The sequence below is a fragment of the Carcharodon carcharias genome, chromosome 6 (genome assembly GCF_017639515.1).
Source record: "Carcharodon carcharias isolate sCarCar2 chromosome 6, sCarCar2.pri, whole genome shotgun sequence".
In the NCBI taxonomy this organism is placed as follows: domain Eukaryota; kingdom Metazoa; phylum Chordata; class Chondrichthyes; order Lamniformes; family Lamnidae; genus Carcharodon; species Carcharodon carcharias.
Window position 1 is genome coordinate 87,888,224 of NC_054472.1, and position 19,311 is coordinate 87,907,534.

The following is a 19,311-nucleotide window of genomic DNA, read 5'->3' on the forward strand; positions in this document are numbered from 1 at the left end:
AGAGGTCTTAGAACAGCTGGCTGTCACTCTTGAGAATCAGTGGTATCTGCACTCACTCTTTGTGGCCCTATTGGCACTGGGCACAGGCTCGACACTGCTACATGTCATTGTTATTACAGACCAAATGTGCCCAATCAAATCTTGGAAACCATGTGCAATTGTGGTATTCTGGCTGACTCGCAATGCACCTATTGAAGCAGCAACAACTTCTGAAAGCCACCGGTGTCTTCAGGATATCTTTCTGGCATCTTGATGTTGCAAAAATCTTCAAGGCTCTCTAGGCCTTCAGGGGACTTACTGCAGATTGTGGGAAAGTTACTGCAGTATGTTGTAGATACATGGAGTGGACTACAGCCACTTGTATGTCATTTCAACCACATTTGTGGAAACCAGCACAAGAGATTTATGCTTCCTTTTCATTGCTCTTGTTCTTTAAACAATAAAGGAGTCTAGGCAACAGAGGTCATGACATGTTACAATTTCAATTCATTTTGAGGGTGAGAAGTATGGGTCTAACTTAAACTTAAAGGCACTTACAAGGGTATGAAGACAGAGTTGGCTGAAGCGAACTGGTAGAATATGTTAAAAGGTAGGAATATAGAGGAGCAGACATTTAAGGAAATATTTTATAACTCTCAGCATATATATATTCCATTAAGAAAGAAAGACTCTGAGAAAGATGCCCTATCTGTGGCTAACTAGGGAAGTTAAGGATAGTATCAAATTGAAAGAAAAAGCATACATTACTAAGAAGATTAGTGACAGGTCAGAAGATTGGACAGTTTTTAGAAGCTAGCAACAAATGACAAAAATGAGAGAAATTATAGTATGAGGGAAAGATAGTTAGATTTTCTACAACTATTTAAAAACAAAAGTGACGAAGGTGAGCATTGGTCTCTTAGAGAGTGAGACTGGGGAATTAATCAGAAACAAGGAAATGATGGATTCTGCAAAGGTCCCAGCGGATAGGAAAATTGCAAATGTAACGCATCTATTCAAGAAAGAACAGAGACAGAAAGCAGGTAACTATAGGCTAGTTAGCCTAACATCTGTTGGGAAAATGCTAGAATCCGCTATTAAGGAGATAATTGCAGGACATTTTGAAAATCATAATACAGTCAGGCAGAGTCAACATGATTTTGTGAAAGGGACATCACAGGGAACCTGTGGGACCTTTCTTGAGGAAGAAACAAGCATGATGGATAAAAGGGAACCTGTAGTTGTAGTGTACTTGGATGTTGTTTGACCGGGAGTCAGTGAAGATCAGCAAGCTCGGAAGTGATAGGTGAACTAGACTTGCATGAGGTAAGACACAGACAGCAGAGTTTTGGATGACCTCAAGGTGTAAAATGTGGTAGACCAGGTAGACAAGGTGTAAAATGTGAAATCTAAAGGTAATGAATGTGTGAATGAGGCTTTCAGCAACAGATGAGCTGAGACAGGGACGTAGTGGGGCAGTGTTAAGGAGGTGGAAATAGGCGGTCTTAGTGGCACAGGTATGTTGGAAGATCATCTCGGAGTCAAATGCGACAGGTTGTGAACAGACGTGTTCGGAGCAGGGAACTCAAACGACGGCTTCAGTCTTCTCAATATTTAATTGGAAGAGATTTCTGCTGATCCAATACTGGATGTTGAATAATTTCTGATATTTTTTCCAACTGTGGAGAAGTTCAGAGAGATAGTGGTGAGGTAGAGCTGGGTGTCATCAGTGTACATGTGAAAACCATACTGTGCCTTTGGGTGATTTCACCATGGGCAGGATGCAGATGAGAAATCAAAGGGGCCAAGGATAGACCTTTGAAGGACACCAGAGGTAACAGTACAGAGCAGGAAGAGACCTTTGCAAGTGATTTTCTGGCGCCAGTTAGATGGATAAGAATGGATCCAGGTGAGAGCAGTCCCACCCATCTGGATAACAATGGAAAGGTGTTGGAGGAGGATAGTATGGTCAACCATGCCAAAGGCTGCAGATAGGTTCAGAAGGACAAGGAGGGAAAATTTACTTTTGTCACAGTCACATAGGATATCATTTGCAACTTTGATAAGAGCTATTTTGGTACCACAGTGGGGCGGAAGCCTGGTTGGAGGGGTTCAAACATGGAGTTTAGGAAAAGTAGGAATGGATTTGGGACGTGATGACTTTCAAAGATTTTGGAAAGGAAAGGGATCTTGGAGATTGGACAGTAGTTTGAAAGGATGACGAGATCAAGGATTGTTTTTTGAGTTGAAGAGTGATGATGGCGGATTTAATGGTTAGAAGGACGACACCTGAGGAGAGAACCATGAGCAATATCAGATAACGGGAACCAGGAAGAGGAGTTGGGTGATCAGCAGGTTAGTGAGAATAGGAGTGAGGGAGTATGGAGGTAAGTCTTATGCACAAGATGAGCTCAGAGGGAATGAGGAGAGATAGGAGAGAAGCGAGCGAAAGATGCATGTTCAGAGATAGAGCAGTGGGAGCATTAGAAGATTATGGAAGAAACCTACCTCCTCATTAGAAATCTGCTGAAAAGCACAAAAATATTTTTTATTACAGACATGTACTTCTGTATAGAACAATAATTTAGCTCTTTTTTTTTTTAGACACAAGTGGGTGAATATGTAGGAGATAATGACAAGTTTAATAAAGAGGTCATGTACGCCTACGTTGACCAGTTGGACTTCTCATCAAAGGATTTTGTCTCAGCTCTCCGTATGTTCCTGGAAGGTTTCCGTCTCCCAGGAGAAGCTCAGAAAATTGACCGATTAATGGAAAAATTTGCTGCCAGATATCTGGAGTGTAACCAAGGGTAAGTTAGAACTTTAAGTATTAACAATACAATGTGTTTATGTCGTGCAAATGAATTGGTTATGTTCAGCAAGGCTGCTCTTGAAAAGATAAAGCTTTTATAAAACGTATCATTTTTTTTATATTGCATTTTTTTCCAGACAAACACTTTTTGCTAGTGCAGACACAGCTTATGTTTTGGCATATTCTATCATAATGCTGACAACAGATCTTCACAGCTCACAGGTAAGCTCATGTAGTTAAAAAAATTGCCACAATTTTCCAGTATTTTAGGATGATTCAAAATTTTAGCATATTGTAGCACTACAAAGTGCAATACCAACAAGGTTTTCAAGACTGGTTATTTTTCTTCTCATTTTAGTAGTTATACTGTGTACCTTTTGCAGAAATATATATTTGAAGATCTGTATTTAAATATTAATGTTCATAAGCCAAATAAAAGATATTGCCATTAATATTTTTCTCCTTTTTAGATTTATTTAATTGAATTGTGAATGTTGCTTTGTAGCATAACCCTATTTTTATGCTGTTGTTTTTAACCTTACACTTTTCCTGATGTGCTGGAGAGAATTTGTAGTATTGAAGTACCTCATGAAAAATATATAGTTTGAGTGGGGAGGAGAAATCATCAAATATTCATCGGCTTGAGTTTCATGAATTAAAATAAAACAAGCCAAAGTTCATCTGTATTTAACTGTATTAAAATAAAACATATGCCAACGATAACTAATGTTAAAAAGAAAAATTAAAAGTAATTGAGTTTCTGGTCAATGGTGGACCCGCAGAATGTTGAATTAGGGGGCATTGCTGATGGTCATGCCATTAAATGTCAGATATAAATGTTTAGACTCTTATTTGTTAGAGATGATCATCGTTTGACACTTATATGGTGTGAAATGTATGCCGCAATAATTCCACCAAGTATTTTTAATTGAATTCTGCTCAATCAGACTTGAAACTTTGAGCATTGCAACCTGAAGAATGTTTCATGGCACCATTGTAATGCCAGCCCAATTATTTTCCCTATTTTGCTCTCCCTATATTATGGATTCATGTTGCAAAGTGATTTGAAAGTTATTGCCAGCTCTTTAGTTGCCTCGATCAAATGGCTTTTCCTTGTGAACTTAAACATGTTCATAAATTGTTCAATCCTGAGGACATTGCAGCTGAGCTCAAAAGTTAATCTCTCCATCCAACATCCCTCAAATGCACCCACGTTTTCTTTCTTCGCTTGCATTTTCTCACCTGCTCAGTCACTCACCCACTCAGCCATTCACCCTGCCTTTGATTTGCTGCTCTCCTTCTCCATCCTTCCCTGCCACTTTCCATGCCTGAGGAACACCAGAGAAAATGTTTAAGTGTTTCTGCTGGTGCCTTCAAGGATATTGGTAAAGTTGATGTATACAGATGGAATTGAACAAGGGACCTTGTTGTACTGTGTGGGTTAGTATCATATCAGTGAGCGAGCAAGTAATGTAGCTCTTGATTGGTACATTTTGCAAGCAAAACATCCATAAAAGGCAATTTAAATTATTATTTGTTCATTGATTCAAAAAAGGTGAAAAATAAAATGACAAAAGATCAGTATATTAAGATGAATAGAGGAATCAATGACAGCAAAGATCTACCTGAAGAATATCTATCAGCTATCTATGATGAAATAGCAGGAAAGAAAATTTCAATGAAGGAGACAAAAGAGCTAACAATCAAGTCCTCCAAACAGAGTAAGTTAAATTATGACTTTCCTTTCTAAATTATACTGCTGTATTGAATGTCTTTCACTGAGAAGTTTCTCTCCTAAATAGTGGAGCTTTTAGCTTCTTACACTAGATACTTTCTTTGCTTCCATGTCCAGTCGTTCCTGTAAATTAATCTTGTGTCCCCTACAGTCTAGATTGTGTCATTTTCCTGTCCTATATCTAATAAATGAAAGCATGACCCAGAGAATGTTTTCCCTTTCCCTTGCGCTGAATAGATCTGTCTCTATCTCGCTCGTATAAATCTTACCAGGGTTTGAACCAGAGTTTTATTTACGTAAGATAAATATGCAAACAGAATATGTATTTCCCCATACACCTCGGTGTTGAAAACAACAAAGATGGAACTTGCTTTCTCTTTAAACATAGTCTTCAACTATAAATTTACCCACTATAATCTCATGAGCCTGACTTCCTTCATCAGGCTAGCGTGAAAACTTTAGATAAAGTCTGTATCCACTGAATTTCTATGTCTCAGAAGATTTCAGTTAATCAAGGGTCCTTCCATCTTCATAGAATCATGGCACAGAAGGAGGCCCATCATAGAGTACTGGCTCTAAAGTTGACCTGGCTTCTAGCAGAGAATGGTTTTGATCCATTAACCTCTGGGTAATGGGCTCATCATGCTTCTGCTGTGCCACTCTCAAGCGTACTTAGGAATGGGAAACAAATGCTGGCCTTGCCAGTGACACTCACATCCTATGAGTGAATAAAAAATAATTCTGCTCAGATATCTGTCTCAAGGTCTTGAATATCTCAGGAGTGGCTGTGAAAGTTGAGGATCCAACCTTTGTATGACCTTTGTGCTTCTCAGTCTGCGTATCATGCAGGGTGAATTGACAAGAATGTGGGTCATTTATGACAGTAGTTTAAGATGTTATGGATTGCAAATAACAGCCTTCTGGAATGATTAAACAATTGACACTTCAGACTATCGTATTGTGAACCAAAGCAAGCTTGCACCTGGAGGAAAATGAAACAAAGTGACCAACTCATGCTGATGGCTCACTGTTGAAAGGAATACTGTTTGTTGTTCTGGGAGCTAATCCTTTGCATGCTGAATATGGATAGAATTTTGGCTGGATGGTTGAGATCTGATTGGAAAATAAGTATAAGCATTAGCTTATGAATGGGTGCCTATTTCCAAATTCTTTTATTAGGTAGCTTAAACAGAATGAATTAGCAAACAGAATGTCACTAGTCCAACTAGTACTAAAATAGTAATGTTGGAAAACACCACTCAATAGTAGGGTATCTGTTTGAAAACCACCCTGTAACATCTACATTCAAGAAAGATATTTTGGAAGATTAGATCTTTCATTTGGCAATGAACCTCCACTTAGGATTTCAGTTACATTCTAACCAATTAATGTTAAAACCTTCTGAAACTGAGCTGGTATGATAACTAAGTCTTAATACTTGTACATATTCTTTGTTTTCACTATTTTGTCATAAAGTCTAGTGGACTATATAAGCTCTTCAGTAGGCTCAATGTGAACAGAGTTGTTGTTATTTCATGTGCACTGTTCTTGCCAGAATTGTGACTGAGTTTTTCTTATCTGAGGAAATTAACAACAAATACTTACATTATATAGCCACCTTTACCGTAATAAAATGCCCAAAGGTGCTTCACAGGAGCATTTTAGAAAGTATGGCACTAAGCCGCAAGATGAGATAATAGGCCAGATGACCATGATCGAAGAGGTAGGTTTTAAGGATTGTTTTAAAGGAGGAAAGGACAGTGGAGAGGCATAGGGAGGAAACTGTAGAGCTTGGGACCTAGGCAGCTGAAGGCATGGTCACCAGTGGTGGAACAATTAAAATCCAGGATGCTTGAGACTAAGATTATATGAATTCAGATATCTCGGACGGTTGTGGTGCTGGAGGAGATTATAGAAATTGGGAGGGTTGAGGCCATGGAGGAATTTGAAAATAAGGATGAGAATTTTAAAATCAAGATTTTCTTCGACACTGAGCCATTGTAAGTCAGCGAGCACAGGTGTGGTATAGGTGAACAGAACATGGTGTGAGTTAAGCCATGAGCAGCAAAGTTTTGGAATATTCCAAATTTAGGGTGGGTAGAACATGGGACACCAGCCAGGAGTGCATTGGGATAACCAAGTCCAAAGGCAATGAAGGCATGAATGAGGGTTTCAGCAGCAGATGAGTTGAGACAGGACAAAGTCAGGCAATACTATGGAGGTAAGAAGGCAGTCTTACTGAGAACCTGAACATGTTGCAAACTCATCTCTGGGTTGAACGTGACACCAAGTTTGTGAACAGCTTGACTTAATCTCAGACAGTTGCCAGAGAGAGGGATAAAGTCGGTAGCTAGGGAACAGAGTTTGGAGCAAAAACCAAAAATGATGAGTTCAGTCTCCCTAGTATTTAATTGGAGGGAATTTCTGTTGCTGTTAATTTAACAACAGTGGAGGAGTCAAGAGAGATGGTGGTGAGGTAGAGCTGGGTATCATCAACATAGATGTGAAAACTAGTACTTTCAGATAATGTGCTGAAGAGCTGCATATAGGTGAGAAATAGGAGACCAAGGATAGATCCTTGGGGAACACCAGAGGTAATGCTGTGGGAGCAGGAAAAGAAGCCATTACAAGTGATACTCTGACTAGGATCAGGTAGATAAGAACAGAACCAGGTGAGAGCAGTCCCATCCAGTTGCTAAAGTATGACCCATCATTTCATATTTTTCCATCGAAAGGCAATATCATAATTTGTTTTCCATAACTGGTCTTAATGTGGCATCTTCCGAGTACTATTTTGGTATAGCCCTTTCTATGTGGAGACCAAATAAATAAAAAAAGAAAATTAATTTGCTTTTTCTTGATCATCAAACATCCAACTTCCTCACTACACAAGGGTTTTTACATCTGTGTCTTATATATTTTAAACAGTTGCTGGCAACTGCCATTATTGAAAGAGGATGAGTAAATAAATCTTAAGGTCATGCATATTTATAAGTAAAGCATAAATTTGTTTTATTGGCATCCTTTACAAACCATTGTTTCCTCCTTTGTGATCCTTACTGAGTAGCTTAGCAAGTACTCAGAGGGAAAGAAAAATTCTAAATAGGCTGTGCGCCTGAGAACTTGGCGTAACCACAATGTAGTCGACGAATATTGAATTTTTCCAAACTGAATTGTCATAGTCACAATTCAGTGGCTAGCGAAGGTGCCCATGGAGCTGCTGTGATGACATCAACTAGACAGAACTCTGCATCTGGAGATCCGAATTTGCAAGTCAAATTTAAGTCTCAAATGTTAAGTACATTTTTTTTGAAACTATAGAAAAGTAGTTCAAGAGAGTACTTTACATTGTAAGTACTTCGCTCTCCTATGCACCCACTCCTAATTACTGTTTCAGTTGAATGTTGCTCTTATCATTTATTGGAAAGGTGTGCAGAAAATGGGTACAGTTAAATTGATGTGAATTTACCAATATCTTGCCTATTACCATAATATATTTCAACATTTTTTACAACATTGTTTCCATAAATATGCTTTATATCCTCGTCACATTTCACAGCTTTGAAAATCATATGTATTGCATTGTTTATGCAGCAGAATTTTTTTTGATTATTGCACTTTTTTGAAGTTGGGATTCGTTCTGATTATTAACTCCCAGTAATGAGCTATTAAAAACTGATCAGTTATGTCACCAGTATCGCTATGGATCTTAGCATTCAACCTGGAATATAGTAGCAATTGGAACTCAACATGACTCTGTGTGATGAGAAAGGATCGAGAAAATGAAATAGCGAAACCCAAGGAGCTTCATAGTATAAAACAAAATTCTAGCACAACAGTAAAGCTGTGATGTAGCTGTAGGGTTCAGGTGCCGTTATAAACTGCTCATGCTTTTCATTTATCATTTGCAATCATTGGAGTTTAAAGCCTTGTTATTACTCTTCAAGGAATAGTTCCAACCAAAAAAATTGCCAATTTCGCAAAGATCCCAGTATCTAATTTTTTTGAATAAATGGAATTTTATTCCTTTCAATACTTGCAGATGTTGCCAGTGAGAAACAGCGAAGACTTTTATATAACCTGGAGATGGAGCAAATGGCTAAAACTGCTAAGGCCCTCATGGAGGCTGTAAGCCATGTACAGGCACCTTTTACTAGTGCTACACACTTGGATCATGTTAGGCCAATGTTTAAAGTAAGTTATTAGTTTCTGACAGAAATGTATTGCTAAATGTATTTTATTCTGTTGAGTAAATCTTACCACTTTCTTAACTTCTTCCAGAAGTCTTCAGTTTCTATGGGCATACTGCTCTTCCCACCCCACCCCAGTGCAATTTACTTGCTCAGCACCCTGGACAACAAACTTCTGTTTAATTGCCTCTACCACAGGTAGTGGGTGGAGGAATGTTTACGCCCCTGTTTGTCAGTATGTTTGTTTATATACAATATGTCTCAAAAACTAATGAACCGATTTCAACGTAATTTGGTACACAGTTAGAGTATGGCCCAAAGAAGAACCAGTTGGGTTTTGGTGAAGATCCAAATCTAGATCCTGGTATTTTTTTAAAGGATGTGTTAACATTGAGAGGTACGGTGAATTGACATTTTTTTTATAATGTTGTGGGTTATTTAATTTAGAATATTGTTGATTGTTTTAGAATGGTGTGGTGCAATTTGTCACAGCTGTCAAAAATTTAATTTAGAATGTTGTTGATTGTTTTAGAATGGTGTGCAATTTGTCACAACTGTCAAAATGAGCAGAGTTTTCAGAGCAGGTTGTTGGATGTGGATTGGCCTCATGCTTCCTCAGTGATATGGAAACTCTTAGTAAAAGGATTTTTTTTCACCTTTGTCATTACAGAATAAGCCTTGAAGAAAAGCTGTGTGACTGTAATAACATTGACTGAACACAGCATGGTGGAGTTATGTGCCCTACTGAGTGCCCTCTTCACTTGTTAAATTTAGTGCTATCCTATGATAAGCTGTGAGCAAAATAGAACAAGTGGCTTTAAGTGATGAAAAACTTGGAAATTTGAACTTGCCGTTGAGAAGTGAACCATTTTAGTTTCTTTACTTTTGTGTTGTAATCATTAAATCTTCAATCAATTTGTAATTTGAATAAGAATTCTATCAAAAAAAAGCTGTTCTGTATTTATAAATTGTTAAAATTTATTATAATCTGAAATTCAAAAGTTCAAAAATATTATTCCAAGTAAATTTGTGAAAGTTCCTATCAATTCAGTCACCTTTGGGGTACCTGGAAGAAAGGTATTGCAATGTTTTTCCTGGCTTTTTATTTAACCTCTCTCAAAATAAATTGATAAACAACCAGAAGGTCTAACCTTGAATTGTATGTTATTCATTTTTGATTTAGTTTGCACATGGCTTCAGCAGCTCAGAAGTCATTGTTTTCCTTAGTGGATTCGATCATCTGAATCTGTCTTTCAACCTCAAACTTGTTACTCATTTTTAAAAGGTTTGATGTATACAACATTAATGTATTTTGCTGTGAGTCTGTTCCATATATTCAGTTCTGTGCAGCAAGGAACAAAGCTCATCCAATGTTGGGTCATGTTTTGATTACTTTTTACTGAAGTTCTCTGTCAATATTCAAATTTCAAATTAGAAGAACCTTCTTGCATCTGTGTCAACATTTCTCTCAGCATTTTTAAAAGATGAATTATGTCTCCCCTTAATCTTATCTGCAGTCCCGTTATATGGCCTTTCCTGTTGTTTTATCCTTTAGTCCTGGGATCCTTTTAAAATAGCTTCTTTACGTTCCTCAAAAGAAAAGGAACATACTGCAGATGCCGGAAAACTGAAATAAAAACCTGTATTACTGGAGATTTAGCAGTACTTCATTATAAACTGTTAAATCTTCCAATTCTAAGGAAAGGTCATCAAATTGAAAAGTTAACTACCTTTTTTTCTCCCAGTTGCTGTCTGAACTGCTGAGTGTTTCCAGCTTTCTCTGTTTTTATTTTCTTTCTTTGCTGATATGCATGGAAAAGTACGTTTTAACTATGGTGTGAAATAAGTACTATAAAGAAGGATTGCTTTATTGCAGTGCCTTTGAGATTTATATGCCTTAAAAGTTTGGTAGTGGAAATGGTGCATTAGGAAGGTCAACTGGAGAACTATGCTGTTTATTTTTTTCATACAAGTTTTTAAGAGGAAATTTTCTGTTCCATAGTTGGCTTGGACACCATTTTTGGCAGCTTTCAGTGTAGGCTTACAAGACTGTGATGATACAGAGGTGGCCTTTCTTTGCCTGGAGGGCATACGGTGTGCTATCCGGACCGCTTGTATCTTCAATATTCAGGTAATGACAGCGCCCTCATATAATCTAACCTGTTTTTTTTCCCAATGAAAATTTAATGTTATAGGCACTGTTTCTAAGGGCAGGTTTATGTTGTGGTTTCTAAATCACCAGAAACTGGTATCGAGTTGAACAAAACAACAATTTATACCCCATTATCAATGAGCTATCTGGCATTAAAACATATTTGATTTTAGCCTTATGAAAAGTCACCTGTTTAAAGTATTTGTGTTCTGAGCATGTCATGGTATTTATTTAAAAGGCATTTTATTTAAAGGATGGCACTTCAATTTTTAAAGCTGCTTAAACTGCCCTGAAACATTGAGTAGAATCTTATCTATAACAAAAACAGAAATACCTGGAAAAACTCAGCAGGTCTGACAGCATCGGCGGAGAAGAGCAAAGGTGATGTTTAGAGTCCTCATGGCCCTAACAGAACTAAGTAGAAGTAGGAAAGGGGTGAAATTTCACCCCTTTCCTATTTCTACTTAGTTCTGTTGAAGGGTCATGAGGACTCTAAATGTCAACTTTGCTCTTCTCCACCGATGCTGCCTGACCTGCTGAGTTTTTCCAGGTATTTCTGTTTTTGTTTTGGATTTCCAGCATTTGCAGTTTTTTGTTTTGAATCTTATCTATGTTGGGCGGGTTGGGTGGGGACCGGCGCGGAGCCAATCGCAGCCCGTGATCGGTGCGCACCACTATTTGATGCAGGCGGGCCTTATGCATGGCTGGTAGTGCTCAGCACTACCTGTGTGGGCAGGGAGAGATGGGAGAAACGGGGCCTGCGCTCTTTTCTGCATGCGCGCGAAGGAGCGCAGCAATCCCCCTGAGGCACGGAGCTGCCTCGAGGAGATTAAGTTGATAATGAAGCATTTCAATAAATGAATTAAAAAATTATTTAAACATGTCCCTTCGTGTGAGAGTCTCACATGAGCTGGGACATATTTGTGCATTTCACAAAATTTATTTATTTATTTTATAAAACCTTCAGGAAATCACATCCCACACGTGGATGAGGTTCTCTGAAAAATGCAAAGGCCTCCCCTTAATCTTATCTGCAGTCCCTTTATATGGACTTTCCTGTTGTTTTATTCTTTAGTCCTAGGATCCCTTTAAAATAGCTTCTTTACATTCCTCAAAAGAAAAGGAACGTACTGCAGATGCCGGAAAACTGAAATAAAAGCATATATTAAGGTTGGACGGGCAGCATTGTTAACAACGTCAATTACTTTTTTAATGGCCTTAATAGGCTGTTGACAGTTCAGCAAGCGCACAGCTGCCTCTGGCACGTGCCCGCCTAGTAAAATGACATGCGATGACGTCGGGATGCACGCCCGACATCACGGTGCGTCATTTTACACGTTGCCCCCGCATGCTAACGGCAATATTCTGCCCATTGTTACCAGGAAACTAGTTGTGTAAAACAAAAAAAACTTGGACAAATTGTGCACACCTTACTTTAACTTTCAGTTTGTTTTTGGATTGGAAGGTTTATTGCAGGTTTGCTAAATAGCTTGATCTTAATAGGCTAAAATGTGTTTATATTGAATGCAGTAGTTTAAATATAAAAAAAGATTAATATCTTAGATTGCAAGAAAAATATGGACCCTCCCGTGACCTACAATAGTTAAATTGGCGTTTTATAAAACTCAACGATCCATTATACAGACTCATCTGATAGGTAAACATCATTCTCTTTCTATATAAAGAAAACGTCTTATTTTGGGGGAAAAGTAACTTCTAATATGGAGTTTTCTTTTCTCATTCATGGGGAGTGAGCACCACTGGCAAGTTATGAACATTGATGCCATGATCTAAAATTTCTTATATTTTATTTTGCATGGTAAATATCCTTTAATTGCAACAATTGCATTAACAGCTTGAAAGAGATGCCTATGTGCAGGCCCTTGCACGATTTACTTTATTAACCGCCAGTTCTGGCATCACCGAAATGAAGCAGAAGAACATAGATACTATCAAAACTCTCATCACAGTGGCTCACACAGATGGCAACTATCTTGGGACATCCTGGCATGAGGTATAAAGCATCTTCATTTTTACTACCAGGCTTCTTTTCTCAAATTGGGAGAAGCTTGTCTAATTCTATTGAGATTATATGCTTTTGAAATGGAATTTTTAAACTTATTGGTTTTTCATCAATATTTACTTATTGATTGTTCTGACTTTTTAAATTACGTATTACACAAAATGTTTAGTCCTTGGATAATTAACAAAGCAATAATGTGATGTTTTGGCAGAATTTTACGTGAGAAAAGTTAGTTGCCAGATGTTTCCAAGTTTCAGATGGCTATAATTGCTTCATTGCTTTGAGTATTAATTGATTTGCTTGTCATCACAGATTCTTCTATTTGTTAAGGGTTATGAATGGCTAGAATTATGCCTTCAAACATGGTTTTACCATTTGTGCTAAATGTGCAGTGTAATTCTGAAAATTACTTTTCACATGTCTTGTTAATGGAACAAAGCTAGGCGGTTGCACTGGATTATTGTCAGTCAGTAACCTGCATCCTTTCTTGGAACTATTCGGCACATAACCATAAATTTTATCATATATTGTGCAAAATCCTATTTTAAATTTGCACTACTGAAAGATATTTAACAGCCAATCTACGACTAGAAGTTGTTTAAGGACCTCGATGTTATTGGAGAAGAGACTCAGCTTTGTAGTAAGGAAATCCAAAGGTCTAGGTTTCCCTCAGGTCCTGCAGAATTAAATGACAGGGCCTGATTATAATTTTTGAAGTATGATTTCTTGCCGTAGCCAGCCAGATTGAGAGGCATCAGGCCACCAGTCGGGAGAGGGCGGGAGGGAGAGATGGGGATCCTGAGGCATGGAGAATCCAGGAGTCAGGGAGACATTAACAGGTGATGTGGTAAGATTGGAGATCAGGAGACCAACACGAGGGAGGAACCAAAAAAGAATGGGGGTTGGCGGTTCCTGGAGAGGTCAAGGGGGACATCGATGGGATTCAAGGGAGATTGGGGTCTGGGAGCTCTTTGATACAATGCCTGTAGAAATCAGAGTGCCAGGCATTGATGTGGAGCCTGGAGAGATCAGGGGACAAGTGTTGGGAACTAATGAGGGTGTCCTGAGAGATCAGGGGAGGGGTGAATATAGCCAGGTGGAAGACATGGGCTGTGGGGCGCTGGGAGGATAGCACATGCCATGGAATGCACTGGATCATGGAACGGTTGATGCAGAGCGCTCCTGCTCCTCTTCATCCACAAGCAGTGCTGGAAAAGCACTTAGCCTGTTCCATGCACTGGTTCTTGCCTCCCTTTAACTGCTGGGTTTCCTGAGGCTTGGGAAAACCAGCTGGCCTGTGTTCAAGTTGGAATATTTGATCGTCTTGGGGGTCTCTGCCATTTGCACAAGTGTCCCTTATTGGAGAGGTAAGATGTTTCATTAACATATTTAAATTAGGCTCCCTTGGAATTAGAATTAGGTTCCTGATTTAAATATAACCGTTGCCAGCCAGATTTCCTGAGGAGTTGGGAAATCCAATAGTGAAATGGAGGCAGGAGTTGTCTTCCCAACCTAGTCCCTCAAGGAAACCTACACGTCCATTGTGCTGATTGAGGCCTCTCTCTATCTAGTCCCTGTTACAATTGACAGCATGTCCCTTGATCATGATTGCCAGGGCCTTCCCTGAAGATCATGGCTATGGTTGCTTGCCACTGGTTTTCTTACCCAGTAGCTGGCCAATCTAATAAATTTGGATGTCTGTAGGGCAGGAAAAACATTATATTGAGGTATTGTTGTTAAACGCAGCAAGATCTGCTCCCATCACCCATCTTCTGCACACACACACACACACACACACACACACACACACACACACACACACACACACACACACACACACACACACACATCCCCTCCCCCGCCCCTGGCTTTGCCTGGTAGCTCTCCTCCCCAGCACTACTGCACCGTTCCGTCCTCCCCCTAAGAGAACTGATAGCTGTCTGACTGCTTGGAGGTGAGCAAGGTGGATTTGTCTCCAACTCTCCCTTGATGTCAGAAAGTTTATTATCTTGCATATATAACAAGGTTGAGAATAAAAATTTGCTATTGGGGAAATCTGTTGTGAACCATATTTTACTGTCATGTGGCACAACACACTTGCACTGTGTCCTGGAGCAACATAGATTTTCAAAGATAGGCCTTATTACTATCTTTTAAATTCTGTGTAATTGAAGACAGATTTGGGTAGATAAGGATTGATCTAATGTCTGACATAGTCTTCACTTTTACTGTTCTAAGATATTTGTTTGACAATTGGTAATCCGTCATATTTTCATTGTTATTTTTGGTTTTAGTTCAGTTTATACATTTTACAATTATAGTTCTCGCCATACAAGTTCCGGTGTAGAATATTCATTTCAGCAAAGGCAATTTTACCACAATTTTTCAATGGAAACAGTATTTCTCTTTTATGTGTACAGAATTAATTACTTCCATTTAATAAATACATATTAACAGTGCTAGATTACATAGTGTAATTCAGCTGACTTTGAAGCGAATCAGTAAAGTGCTTCAGAAATCTGTTTCAAAACATTTAAATTACCTAATTCATTTTGTTTTGTAGTTTTAATTTTGTGAGCCACTGGAAATATTTTGTAAATTTGTCTTCTCTTTTACTTGTAAATATTCATAGATCTTAAAATGTATCAGTCAGTTGGAACTGGCCCAGTTAATAGGTACTGGAGTAAAAGCACGTTACATTTCTGGGACAGTTCGAGGTAGAGAAGGATCGGTTTCTGGATCTAGAGATCAGACGGCCGACGAGTTTTTAAGTCTGGGACTGGGTAAGTTGGCTTTTTCACTTGAATTTGCTTGGAATAAATTATACCACAACCACATCCCACTTTCTTTGGGCTTGCTGTTATTGTCAGTGTTCCCTTTAAAATTTTCTTATTGTGCAAAGCCAGTTTTCTAAATGCATGGTCCCTTTAAATTGTTGTGCTTGCCTGCATGCAGAGTATTTAACATGGAGCGATATTTGCAGGCTTCTGCACAGCTGAGCACCCATGCAGCTTGGTGGGAACATTGATTACTGCAGGTCCCTTCCCTATCAAGCTCAGCAAATTGAAACTTGACCTTTAGTGCAATCCTGCATTTTCAGTGGTTGCCTGTCACATGTTCATTACCTGATATTCCCAGTGCTCTTTTATTTTCATTTGTAGCCTGTTCTGGAGTTTACTCCCCAAGCAATAAAATCTTATTCTTGCTATCTTAATACTTTTCTTCATCTTCATCATCCATGTCTTCATCTAGTTCCCCCATAAACAAGAGGAAAAAGACAGTCATCTGAGACTTGGTTAGGGTGCTTAAGAGGCTGAAGAAGAATGAACCTTAAAAGAAGTTTCCAGCTACATTTGGTTTCTGAGGAACCAAAATATCAGACTGGAAGTGGAACTGCAATAAATTGGAGGAATGGTTCAATAAAGTTGTCCTGAAAAAAGATAACTTGGGCTTGTATAGCATTTTCTCATTCTTCAAGACATTAGAAAATTAGACAGGAGTCCTACCCAACTGAGCCAAACTGACACTTTAAAACTTGCATTGGGGAATTTATTAAATAGTTTTTATAATTACAGAATCTACACCAGAGAACATAATTTTTTATACATTTAACTATATACTGTTGACATTAAAACATTTGAATCTGGGCTAGTTTTATTCTCAATTGATTTGTTCTGAGAGGCATAAATTGAGGCTGACAAAACCAATTTTCACTGTGGCTATTGCTTGTTCGTTTTAGCGGGATTATCTGTTTAATTATACTATGTATTTGTAATTCCTTGTAATGCTACTTCTCCCTAGAATTGTTTGCAAGTGCAAATTGAATTTTGTTTTACAAATTCATCACTTAAAAAGCTAATGCAAGGGTGCTTCTTTCTATGCCTACCCAGGCACTTTAGTTGGTGGGGCTGTGGACCGAAAGCAGATTGCCAGTATCCAGGAATCCATTGGTGAGACAAGCTCTCAGAGTGTTGTTGTTGCAGTTGACAGGTAAGACCAATTTTTTTCAGATTTGCATGTCTTTGTGGTTCATTTGGTTCACTATGTGCAACTTATACTTTGACCTTTTTTCATTTACTATGTGATTTTCGATCTAACTACTTCACTTTAATGTAAGATTACAACAACTTTAGCAAAAATAATAACTTGCATTTATGTCACATCTTCAACGCAATAAAATGTCCCAAGGCACTTCACAGGAGCATTGTCAAACAAAATTTAACATTGAACCTCATATTAGGGCAGATGACCAAAAACTTAAAGAAATAAATTTTAAGGAGCATCTTAAAGAAGGAAAGTGATATAGGTAAGCGGAAAGATTTAGGAAAGGATTTCCAAAACTTAAGCCAATGTTGGTTTGGATGCATTCAATGGCAAGAATGTAAATCTGTGCAAACTTACATTTTTACTTTTGCATAACTTTTGAATTACTACAAAGAAATTTTAAATCTGCCAGACCTGTTGGCAAAAATTAAATAATGGTACAGTTAAAATTTTCTTGGAACCTTACCAGATGTTGTTTAATGTGAGCAGAACCAAGAGGTAGATTAAGGGGTTTTGAGCACTAAGTGAAAGTAAATCATTGCTCACTTGGAAAGACAGAAATAGAACTACATGATACTGTTAATAAAATTATGTGCATTTGGAAACAGCTGTCATTTTTTTCACCTCTGCCCTTTATGCATGCTGGTTTCAGCTAGTTACAGAATCGTAGGATACAGCACAGAATTAGACCATTCTGCCCATTGTTGGATGTGCTGTCTCTTTGAAAGAGCTACCTGATTACTTCCATTCTCCCACTCTTCCCACATATACCTGATTTTTTTTCCACTTAAGTAATAATCCAATTCCCATTTGAAAGATATTATTGAATCTGATTTCACTACTCTTTCCTGCAGTGCAGATTGCTGAGGAAAAACTGTTTTCTCAAGTCACTTCTGATTATTTTGCCAATTACCCTAAATCTGTGTCTGCTGGTTATCGACCCTTCTACCTCTTGAAACAGTTTCTCCTTGGTTCCTCTGACAAAACCCCTCATAATTTTGCACACATGTATCAAATCTCCTCTTAACCTTCTCTGCTGTAAGAGGAACAGCCCTCGCTTCTCTCGTCTCTCCACATTCATACCTGGCATCGTTCTATTAAACCCGCTCTTTTCCCTATCGAAGGCCAAAGACTTGTGTACAGACGTCCCCAGGTACCTCTGTTTGTGAACTCCATATAAAATTGTACAATATTGTTTTTATGGCCTCTCCTCATTCTTTCTATCAAAATTAATCACTTCATGCTTTTTGATGTTAAATTTCATTTGCCATGTGTCTGTCCGTTTTACCAGTCAATGTTCTTCTGAAGTCTGTTGCTAACCTCCTCAATTAGTCGTTTAGTAGAACAAAACTTGAGTATTGCTGAAAAAAGAGACTTTTTTTTGTCAAAGCCTTTCATCTTAAACTCATCAGGACAATTCTCAAGAATGACAAATGCAACAACAATTTATATCACGTGAGAAAAGAGCGCTGATTGGCTGGCAAGTGGACTCTAATTGGTAGAGACATTGCCATGCAGAATGCACTAGTTGATGCTGCCTGACAGTTATCTGCCAAGCATTGTTTGAAATTTAAACCAAGCAGCTTGACTCTGGTCAAAGCATTGCTCTGAGGAATAAAGCAGCAAATGGCTGTCACTTATTTTGTTTAGCTGAAAAGGCTCAATGTTTGTACATGTTCTTTCTATCTACAAAGAACAGGGCCCTGTGTATTAATAGATGTATCTTTCAGTACACACATGGCCACACTGTGAACCCAACTGATGATCGTAAATTGGTTGTCAAAGTAACTCTTAGCACACTGAGAATTATTCAGCAAATGCTGTCCAATTGCAGGATCATATCGAATGTTGGACACTGTATTTTGAGCTTTGCAAGCACAAGTTGGTTGGGTACGGTCTGTGCCTTGCCTGTTGCGAACAGCGGAAGGGATATGCTGTTTGATACGATCCGCCAGTCTTTGGGACATATGACCCACATTCCTAGCATCACACTAGCACTGCAATTCAGATACTACATATGTGATAGAACGTCTTTCTGGCTTGATGGCAACATCCTGTTAATGGTGAATACCACTCGTGTTGCTACTACATAGCAACGTGAAGCAGGCAGTTTCACCTGTTTCTCTAATTTTTCTCTTTTTTCAGCAATCCTCCTCACTGTTTATTAATATTTCTGAGTTTCGTGTCATCTCCAAACTCTCGAATCCTGCCCATATAGATCCAAATCCAATACATAAGTTACATATCAAAAAGTGCATTGGTCCCAACGCCAACTTATCCTCCTAGTACCCCTTGCCCAGACCGACTTGTTTGAAAAACAACTGTTGACCACGACTTTCTGCCCTTAAGCCAATTTTGTACTCATGCAGCTACAGC

At 38.5% G+C, this 19,311-nt stretch overlaps 1 protein-coding gene across 5 annotated transcripts in view; it reads left to right on the forward strand.

Annotated features, from left to right (window-relative positions):
- The window catches only part of arfgef1 (ADP-ribosylation factor guanine nucleotide-exchange factor 1 (brefeldin A-inhibited)), a 312,411-nt gene that overhangs the window by 180,672 nt on the left and 112,428 nt on the right, over positions 1 to 19,311 (forward strand). For all 5 annotated transcript variants that reach the window (XM_041189760.1, XM_041189763.1, XM_041189762.1 and 2 more), the window contains 8 exons: positions 2,584 to 2,789; positions 2,929 to 3,013; positions 4,347 to 4,512; positions 8,569 to 8,720; positions 10,719 to 10,847; positions 12,724 to 12,882; positions 15,524 to 15,674; positions 16,782 to 16,881. In XM_041189760.1, the coding sequence (XP_041045694.1) occupies positions 2,584 to 2,789; positions 2,929 to 3,013; positions 4,347 to 4,512; positions 8,569 to 8,720; positions 10,719 to 10,847; positions 12,724 to 12,882; positions 15,524 to 15,674; positions 16,782 to 16,881 (1,148 nt within the window). The remainder of the gene's footprint in view (positions 1 to 2,583; positions 2,790 to 2,928; positions 3,014 to 4,346; positions 4,513 to 8,568; positions 8,721 to 10,718; positions 10,848 to 12,723; positions 12,883 to 15,523; positions 15,675 to 16,781; positions 16,882 to 19,311) is intronic.